The sequence below is a fragment of the Trachymyrmex septentrionalis genome, unplaced genomic scaffold, assembly GCF_001594115.1.
Source record: "Trachymyrmex septentrionalis isolate Tsep2-gDNA-1 unplaced genomic scaffold, Tsep1.0 scaffold24, whole genome shotgun sequence".
Taxonomy (NCBI): Eukaryota; Metazoa; Arthropoda; class Insecta; order Hymenoptera; family Formicidae; genus Trachymyrmex; species Trachymyrmex septentrionalis.
Genome location: NW_017305397.1, coordinates 802,549 through 813,421, shown reverse-complemented (window position 1 = coordinate 813,421; position 10,873 = coordinate 802,549). Strand labels below are relative to the sequence as shown.

The 10,873-nt window shown below is 38.6% G+C and overlaps 1 protein-coding gene across 4 annotated transcripts in view; it reads right to left on the bottom strand.

Moving 5' to 3' along the window:
- LOC108748699 (protein held out wings) overlaps window positions 1-10,873 on the bottom strand; it is a 49,417-nt gene that overhangs the window by 21,851 nt on the left and 16,693 nt on the right. For all 4 annotated transcript variants that reach the window (XM_018486977.1, XM_018486978.1, XM_018486979.1 and 1 more), the window contains exon 2: window positions 65-198. In XM_018486977.1, the coding sequence (XP_018342479.1) occupies window positions 65-198 (134 nt within the window). The remainder of the gene's footprint in view (window positions 1-64; window positions 199-10,873) is intronic.

Sequence of the window (10,873 nt, the reverse complement as noted above, 5' to 3'; positions counted from 1 at the left end):
ATATATATATATATATATATATATATATATATATATATATGCGTCAGTCTCTCGCGATACTTACGTCTGGGTGTTCCTTAACGGGTACATAGACCTTCTCCGTGAGCGTCGTAATGTCACCCTCGGGTTCCGGCAAGACGAGCGGCTCCTTTTTCACTCCACTGATTTGAAAAAGGCTCGCCCGCACCTTCGCGATTTCTGTAACATAAAAACGATCCAACGATGAGTACGTGACGATTAACAAATTCCTTCAAATTCGAAGAATCGAGGAACCAATGATGTCTTAAACTCTACGTTTGAAAAGTTGATACCCCGAATTCTCTGACTTTTGATACAATCGATAGAATCCCAGTTCCTCCTTAAGACTTCAACAATTCCAAAAAGAATTCGGGAGATAAAGAACAGGGATTCGAAAATACGGGATACGTATCTGTGAAGTCGGCACGACATTCTATCTATTAATATAAAAAAATAATTACAGTTTTCCAACACTTTTCATTGTTCTACGGTTTTACATAAAAAAAAAGTTCCCCATTTTTTATGCCAAAAAATAAAAAAAAAAATGCTAATCTTGCAAATGTAGTAAAATATCTCTTCCTTTAAAGTACCGATTTGAATTCACCAATACTTTCGATGGAAGAATTCTCAAGGAGCTCGCACAGAGTTTTGATGCGACACGCCGATTACATTGAATGGGCCAATCTACGAGGAATCTAGGGTGACCGTTATATTAACGAGGAAAACGAAACGAAGCGCGAGCGAAATGGAACCGCGTGCATCCTTCATTCGATAATACGTCACGCGATTGGTCTCTTTATATGTAGCGTCTGATACTGTATAGCGATAACGTATAAAGCGTGTCTCGGCATACCTACGTTCGTAGTCACGCATGCACGCATTTACGCGACTTATACGTACGTTAAACGCAGCGCTAACAACGGCGCTGCGAATCTAACGGTTGGGGCGTGGCTGCCGCTCTTAAATGGCGAGAAAGAATTAAATTTCTTATTCAATTTTCTGTTTATTTGTCTTCTTGGTGTTCCACATGGGACAGTTGATAACAATTGATATATGTGGCATTGGAAGAATTGCCTTAGTCAACTTGAGTGGAAAATACTTCTCACCTTTTTTTTTCAAGGAAGTAGTTTTAAATTTTATTAATATTTGAGGAAATTAAAAAAATACATTTTTAATTCATATAAATATTTTTTACTTTTTTCCGAAAATATTTATTCATTTGAATTTTACAAAATATACGTGGTTTTATGATCTTAAATAAATGTTTATCCGTTTACTTGCAATAGCCAGCTGTGTGTGTAAAAAATACGGATAAACCTTCTAATCTTATATGCAATTAAACGAATTTATATCTGTTATTTCACGCTAGGAATTAATTATTTAGCATTTGATATTTTTGCAAACATTTTTTCATCAAGATAAAAAAAATTTACAGACGCACTTCAAATAATTTAAATGTAAAATTTAATACAGTGTGTAACTGAAGTAAAATTACAACATCAGGTTCAGGATTAGGGTAAAAGGGAAACAAAAATCGCGCTTTGAGATTCGATCTCACGGGGGGGGGGGGGGAATATTTTCACAAGCATTTTCACGATAATAAAAATTCACAGATGTACGTCGAAAATTATTCAAGTGTAATTGAATTAAATTTACTGTAACTAAAGTAAAATTATAACGCCGAGTTTCGAGATTGGTATAAAAGAGAGAAACTCGTATTTTACAAAAATCGTACTTTGAGATTCAATCCCGTGCAATCAAGAAATAGCCCCTAGCTAAGTTGTAAGGATGATTTTGTTTATCCCGTGTTCGATCGGTATACCATCGGTGTATCGCGACAAAGGATCACGGGGCCCCGCCGTGCAACCCGGTCGTGCTCTTCCAACGTACATATATCCGCCGTAACCGTAAAGGTCAACGTTCCGCGTCTGCCCCACTTTCTCGCATGCCTGACCTCTTCGGCTCTTCGTCGTCTTCTCGTGCCGATGATCCGCGCTCACGCGACGACACCGTGTCCCACGATGACCGCAAACCGTCGCTTTTCGCGTAAACTATCCGCAAATCACGCATTTCATGTAACTGTAATTCCAGCCGAACCGCGCATTTACGGCGACCGCGTGAAATTTGTCCCGGTTTGGAGGAAGAAAAATCTCCAGACCACAAGGCCTTATAAATACGAAATAACCCGCGTCTCTCCTTCACCTGTCTCTCTCTCTCTCTCTCTCTCTCTCTCTCTCTCTCTCTCTCTCTCTCTTTCTCGAGATCGTTTCGCTCAGATAAATCAATCAAAAATGCAGACCTAACAAGCTACTTCGATCTGACAAGCTACTTGTATCTATGTTTTCATTTTATCTTTTTCGTCTTGAGTGATTCTGTCTTGAGCTCCTAAAATTTGTTTTTCAACGTATAAAATTAATATATCACACAATTTCAATCGCAAAATAATTTTTACCGAAGATAGTCTAAAATTATTTAAAATTAATTTAATAGTTGATTAATTTAATAGCGATATTTGATAACGTACGTAAAATCGCGTGAAATAATTTTCGTTCGTCCGATTACGAGAAAATTTCATGTAAATAAGCAAATTTGCGAATAAACGATGAGCAAGTGCAATTACTATTATATTTCCTATATTAAACGCGTTCTTAAAGTCATAAATGAATCGATCAGTGGTTGCGCAGTGAATCGTTTATAGCAGTTAATGACTACACATTAAGCTCGCTTCTTCTAATGAAACACTCGATTATCTTGAAGAGAAGCCGATTATTAGCCTCTCAATGGACGCGCTGTTTTTATTCAACGAGGAAAGACAGGTGGAACGCGAAATCGCGGACTCGGAGTACGTACGTCGTGATTGAGAAATCTCAAGAGAAATCTTTTACGAATCGCAAAATTCGCAAGGACGAGAGCACAGTACAAATATAACGCGTAATACGAGTACATAATAAGAAAATGGACCAATCAAAATCCTTCAATTTCCTTCCGTTTCATAAAATAAAAGACTCTTGATTAGTTGATTTTTTTTATGCTTTACGTTGACTGCAAAGATTTGTGCTCCGGTCTGAAATTAAGATATCCGCTTGACCAGCTATCATTGTGGGAAAAGAATTATTGCCGGAAAAATGTCTGATGATTGAATCGATGTTATTGCGACACCGTGCAAAGTAGCGAAAACAAATCGATGCTTTATCGACACGATTATTCGACGCCGAGAGGCATCGATTATGGACACGCCGCGCCGCTGATTGTCACACTTATTCCAAATGGAAAACGTCAGATCTTACACGCGCCCAGTCTCTCGACACGAGTCATCTCGCAACAGCCGCGATTTTTTCGAGAGTCGCGAAGGGGAAGTGGGAGAATGCGTCGGTGATTCGCGGTATGCCCGCGAGGTCCGCGTTGTCCGATTCTCTCTTTCTCTCAAACAGGAGACTCGGAGGCGCGAGAGGAAAACGCAGATATACGTGGATCACTATCTCGCGGATAGATGGACGTAGATAGAAACACAGATGAGCGGGGAAGAGGAGAACGGCCAGGGTAGAGGGAGGATGAGAGAGGAAATAAAGGAGGGCATCATAGCCGCTTTTAGCACGGCGCGGCTCACCAGCCCATCTGCGTGACATCAGCTGACCGTCGTTCTTGGCTCTTCTCTCTCTCTCTCTCTCTCGTCTTTCTTACGTCGATTCCTCACTTCTCAGCTTCTCGTACACTACCCGAAATTCGTGTGGCGTGTATAGTTTACACGCGAGTGTCGGATGCGAGAGAGAAAGAGAAGAAGCGAGAGAGAGAGAGAGAGAGAGAGAGAGAGAGATGTAAAGGAAGAGGGGGAGGGGAAGGGGGGAGAGAGCTTCCATCAGTGTCTTCGTTCAATGTCAACATAGCGCGCGGCCACATTTATGTCGCAAGAAGCACGACGTAAGGAACAATAATAAAAACGTCGGTCACAGAGAACGAAATCTCGATTCATTTGGATGGTAACTCAGCGTCACGTGATGCGCGCGCGCGCGCGCTCGTGCACGTGGGTGTGTGCCGGCGCAGTGGTGAGAAGATACTCCACCGCGCGTCGCGACGACGACGGCATGAGATCATCGATGTTGTAATCGGTGAGACACCACGATCCGTGACCGCATATCGCTCGGAAGCTGAGGAGTCGTTCTCCAAAGACCGATGATATTGACAAGCCTGCCTCCCCCCCCTTCTCTCTCTCTCTCTCTCTCTCTCTCTCTTGTTCCTTCTCTCTTCGCGCGACATGAATCACGCGCGCCGTTCGCGCTCGTCTCGATTCATCGCTCGCCTTTAGCGCGTAATTTAACACGATCGAATCGAATGAAAGGAAATCGCTTGGAAATTTTATCGAAACGCTAATCGTTCGTTTGTTAAAAAAAATTCTATATTAATCGCTTTCCATTTTCACACATGTGATACTGAAGTTTAAAGTTATACAAGTATTTTATATTCAGATAATAACACAGAAAAAGAAGACTTAAAATCAACTATATGTTCATATACAAGCAAAATATTATAATCTTGCTTCAAACATTTTAGTCTTTATTTGATTGGATTTGTAATTTTTCATTGTGAGCAAGCCTTGAATTGAGTGTGAAGTAATATTTATATCAACACAGGATTCAAATCAAATCAAAAATCTTTGAAGCAAAAATTACAATTTTTTTGCTTATATATGTATATATGAGCGTGATATTATGATTGGTTTAAGAATAGCCTTTTTCTATGTACTTTACTTACTTTGATGGTAAAGTTATCGCATAACAACACAGATGCATAATCTTATTTTTGATGTGAGTTAACAAGATTCAGTGTAAAGTACACGGTCTCGGGTTTGTGCAGATTATAGGCAAAAACTCAATTGAATTCTCATTTGTCGGAACGTGCATTCAACTGAGTTACATAATGTCACGAACGAGAATTATCCGAGTTTTAATGTAAATGAATAGCAAACTATGAATACGTGCCTCGAGAAATCGAAAATAACAAATTACGCATTTCGTCGAGAAAGCCACGTGGATTCGTCGGCGGCGACAAAGGCAGTCCATAAACGTTGAATATCAGCTGAATCCTCGCACTGCACGAATGCATAAGAAATACCGTTACGATGAGAATGCGACTGCCGGGTGTGTATTGCTAATGCGTTACGTGATCTCCATTTTTAGACCGAGTACTGGCGGACTTGATTTTAATGCGGCTTCAAGTAACGTACACGCGTGATGCATAAATAGAGAATGCCGAACTGCGTATAATTAAACTATCGTTACTTCGAGTAATTGCACCTCGTTATACGATTACTTCTGCTAACGTCTCGTAATGAAATTATATAGAAATATACGCGCGAGTTAATAGTACTATTCGACTATTAATTCCACACGAGAGGCGCGATAAAATATTCGATAAAATAATCCGCTCTCTTGCGGACTTTTAGAGATAAATCCGCTTCAATATCCCAACCGACGACGCGTTGCGACGTTGCAGATATGAGTGGCATAAAATTCATAACTAGCTCATCTATCTTGCGCTCCACCCTTAAGCAATTTCCAACTTATTTTTGCGCGATGAGGCAAGCGTGCCTATTTATATGTGCCGTTGCTCCAGAAATTTTGCGACAAATGTGAAATCCGTGCGGAGAAACGATTTGCAAAATCGGAGGCGAATCGAAGGCGTAAGAAGCGAATCGAAATAAGCGCGTCCTGTACGATACATAACAAATAACGTGTCGGATTTCGAAGAACTTTTACCCGCCTAATATAACGTCAAGAAAAATAGCCGGTCATACATTATCTATGATTCATCGGAGCGGATCCACGGAAGGGGATTATGAAGGCCATGGTCTTCTCGTTGGAGTTTCCTTTTTTGAAAATATTTCTAACAAAATCTTATATATATTTTTAATATTTTTAAAATATGTTTAATAATAATTTGATATTAAAAATATATTTTAATTTAAGAAACTCCTAGATATAAAAAAAAACATAAATTTCATTATATTACACTCTTTTGTGTTGATATAATTTTGAATAAAACGTTTTATGAATTATACATTTTAATAATATTTCATTTTCAATGTAATAATTTAAATAATAATTTAATGTTCTATATACTTTTCATATTTACCCTAAAAAAAAAAAAATTTTACTTGCAGCCCACCAATCGCCATCTCCCCAAATTTTTAAATCCGCTAGATATGCTTTGATTTTTCGATTCCTCCACATGTTAAAATCTCATATAAGATCTCATATATGATATTTAGTATTTATATCATACGAAAACCTGACCGTCTTACGCAAGGAAGAATACCGTTAAGCGCAACTGTTGCATCTCTCCATTGAGATTTTAATCAGATCAAAGTCCGTACAGATTTCTTCTCGTAACTGAACTTTTTCTGAGAAAGTCGCTAGTCTCGTCGCTATATATCTATATCTCGCTGATAAGCGGTGCTGTAATTAGTGCGTGTACGAAAAATAATTTGTTGGTTTGCAATTTCGAACGCTGGATGCAGAAAGGACAGATTATCGCGCACGACAACCCCTTTTTCTCATCGAACGAGAATGAAAAATACTATCAGTATATATTGTAGATGATAGAAAATTATATCGGTTACAACGACAACCCGTTTTGCCGTTTCGAGCAAAAAAAAAATTAAGATACTCAACTTGTAACTTTGCCCAACGGGATTATATGATTAATTACATTATGTAAGAGGAATCTAAGAAAAAAAAAAATTCGAAAGGCAATATTTTCATAATTAATTAACTAAATATTTTAATCTAAGCAAGCGGTTCCTTCCTTTTTGACAACGAAGATGTTAACAGCGGATAAATGGGAAAACATAAACGTCGGACTGATTATGATCGCAACAATTTAAATAATAAACATGTCAAAAACTCATTAATCCAACGGTCATGCCTTTCTGTAAATCTCAAGCAGTGAAGATTATCTTGGAAAGGTTAACAAGGCGAAAGGAAGATGCAACACGCGAATGACAGTTACAAAGATCAAAGGGAAAGCGAAGAAGTGAAGGGAGAGGCGGAGAAAAGTATACGCGGGAGAAGTTCGCGAAGAATAACGTTTAGCGATGTTGTAACGATGAGAAAAGACCGATTTAGGCATGACCGAATGAAACATTGATGTGAAATGCTATGACAATTTTTTAAGATCTCTAAAAATTTAAATGGAAACCAGAAAAATATTTTAAAAAAGATAGATCATCTATGAAAAAAGAAGAGCAGATAACCCGTCATGCTCAACTATATTAATGAAGCCGGCTCTTCACGTTTTCGAATTTTTACGATAGTCAAACTTGACTTAGAACCAACGAGTTCTAGATCACAACGCTCATGGAGGAAAAAGATTTTCAAGATTATCTAGAAATGTCGTGATTTCAAAATTCCAGAGACAACTGAGGAATCTACTGCGCACATATAAAGTGGGGCAAACGGCAAGCCGGTTTTGATTAATTCAGGACGCTAAATAGAACGACAAGTATGAGTGAACGGAATCAATTATGGCTCTACTTATAGGTCGCCGAGAAACTATTTCCGACTCCGCGAGTAACCGCGATTTAAAGTCGCCTGTCCGAATTTCCGCTAAATAAACACGTCATAAATAAACGAAAGCTGTGTGTTTTTGCACTTGGCCTGATCTGCTTTACCGTAACGCGAGAATGCAACAGCTGCATGCAGAGCAATGCAGAGGAGCCGCAGAGGCACGCGCGATCGCTCGTTCCCGCGAACGCGAACACGAACCCGCTCCGGGTCCGATCCGGTTCGGTCATCGGCCCCGCTAGCCCGGCCCTTAAGGGCCTGAGTTAAAGACCGCGTGCATCGTATAGGACGTGTTTCCTCTCTTTCCAGAAAGAAAGACAGCGAGAGAGAGAGAGAGAGAGAGAGAGAGAGAGAGAGAGGCATCTCCAGTTCAGTTTCACCGCGTCTGCAAATGCGCAGCTCGCTCGCGCGATCGCCAACGAGCTTCAAATTCGTATCGCGAGAGATAAATAGATAGATATCGTTATTTGTTAAGCACTCCAGCTTCTTAAGCGTTGAAAAATAATACACAAACTAAACAACACGAGAATGGATGCTTTCCATATGATGACACAAGTCGACACAAGCGTCGTTCTATCTTTGTCACTCTCTGAATGTCAACAAAGATAGAACAACGCTTGTGTCGACTTGTGTTTTCATCAAATGGAAAGCACCCGATAATAGAAACCGAATACATAAATAAAATAAAAACATATAAAAGTAAAAACAAAAAGGAAATAAAATATAAAAGGGAGAGAAAGAGAGAATGGAAGAGAGAGAGAGAGAGAGAGAGAGAGATAAAGACGTTTGTTATTAATATTCTAAGGCAAGAATTTGAAGAATCTAAAAATAACAAGAAAATGAAAAGAAATACAAACATACATATAATTAAAAAAATAAATGAGAGAGAGAGAGAGAGAGTGACTAAAGTTTCACATACTTCGAGAATGTTGTAACGTTTTGAGAGATATATCGAGAGAATAACTATAGAAACGAGAGTCCAGATTTCTCTTTTTACATTATATATAATATATATAAATGAAGACTTTGAAGGAAAGAGTAATTTTGGAAATCAAAATGGACAAAATCATCCCAACAAAACTTCGACAAAACTGCAAACAACTGAGATGTTAACACTCTCAGCTTTTCCCACTTCCACCGGTCAATCATGTTCGCCGCTCCAAAAATGGAACTGTAGGATTAAATGGGTTAAGAATCGCGTATGTGTGCGTACGTGTGCGCGTTTTTTTTTTTTTGCGTGTGTGAGGAGTGGAGTTGCGCACGACAATCGACGACGACGGAGGCGGAGGAGAAGCGTAGGCATTTCCTTATTTAGAAGCGGAGAAACGCCGTTGCCCGCAACTACACGAGGGAGACGCTTTCTTCGGAAGAGAGGAGAGGAAAGAAGACACTTACGGGAAGAGAGTCGATGCCGAAAAAAGCCCCGCGACTTGAGCTGTTCTCAATGACTGCCAGAATTGCCGCCTCTCTTTTTTTCTCTTTCTTTCTCTCTCTCTCTTTTTTTTCCTCTCCGGATACGAGACCCGTCGAGATTCCGGCTCTCGATCGCGTTCTGCGAGCCTCCGAATTCGGACCCTCGACCAAACTCCGCTTCCTTGCCTTCTGTGTTCTTTCCTCTACCGAATATCTACCTGTCTCAAAACCCGTAGATGAGTCCTAACTTAACACCAGAAGTCACCGAACGGTCATTATTGACCGTTTCTATTTTTCAAATTAATATTAAAACTTGTATTATTTATTATTTTTTTCTTTCTTTATTTTTTGTTTCGTTTTGTTTTCTCTGCTGTTTCCGTGCTGCAGAATGTTTGCACAATAATTGATTAATATTGTATTTCTTGCGTAAAAAACGGTATTTTTTAATTTTTTGACATTTCGATAATTAAGTCCTAATGTTTGATTTTTCATCACTTTCTTGGTTTATGTGACAATTTATCCGGTTTGCTGATTTTGTCATCATAACAAATACGCTAAAGTAAATTATTTCGCTTCAATGGCGAATTTCAATGAACAAATTGTGCTTGACCAGATTTTTCAACAAAACAGACTTTGTTTGCAATAATTAAAATAAACATTTACGAAAGCAGGAAAGTTCGATTGCTTACGCGTCAACAGTAACTACAATTTCGTGGTGACTTGGGTTATTATATCTGAATCGCAAGAAAAGAGTACGTATGTATACTTCTTTAAAGAAAAGGTGATAATCCTTCCTTATACAAAAGAAGAGTATATTCTTTAATGCAGCTTTTAATAATATATAACTTCCAGATAGAAATAAAATTTTTATTGGCAATTTTTACTGATATAATTTTATAAATATAAAATTTTAATAAATGAACCAGACGTTTCACGATCTTAAAGAGAGTAACTTGTACTCTTAAAAGAGTACTTCTGGTAACCCTAGTTCGAACGGATGCGTTCGTTTCCATGTAAGCTTATGCCAATTGGTAGTCAGCAGTAAACAGTGAGGCTTCTGAAGGTACGCCTCCACATTTCAGAAATAATCGCGGCTTCCGTTTGGAGGGATTCGCGGGCACCGGTGATGCCCGGATTATGAATACACGACGCGTTTGGCACGGAAGCGGGACGTATATTCGCGATGGATCCGAAACACGTTATTTCGGTTGAAGCGCAAATATTAGGTTGCCGACCGCGATCCTTCTGGAGAATCTCGCGCGTGATTCTCCCGCGATCGTCTCGGTATGTTAATCCAATCGCTGACGAACATGCACATTTAACAAATAATAAATGTCTTTAATAAATTATTTAAATGCCGTTTTGCGTCATTCGTGCGACGTGACGTTAAGCAAAACAGAAGTGTTTTGTGCACTTCCCGCGTATCATTCTGTAACAAGACACTTAATCTGGTTTTTCATCATTTGGTTAATTTATGATTTAGATTTAACCTTACTTTACTTGATAGTGTAAAAATTGTAATTTTCTAGATTTTCTATAATGACGAAAAAATTGTTTTTAAATAAGTTTTTAAATATTGAAATGTTTGGAGAACTAAATATTCACTATTCAAATAATATTTATGTTGGATATCTAAAAGATGTCTTTTAGACGTCTTAGATCTAAAAGATGTCTAAGGGCGGTATTTATAGTCGATTCTTATAGACCGTCTTAAGTACAGTCTTAAAATGTGACGAACGAATCAGAGGGTCGTATTAGCATCTTAAGACATTACTTATCTTGAAATAAGAACGGACTGTGAATACCGGCCTAAAAGACGTCTTTTAGATATCTTATGCAACGTGCATGTTAGCTGGTTTAATGTAAATTATGAGTTAATTTGA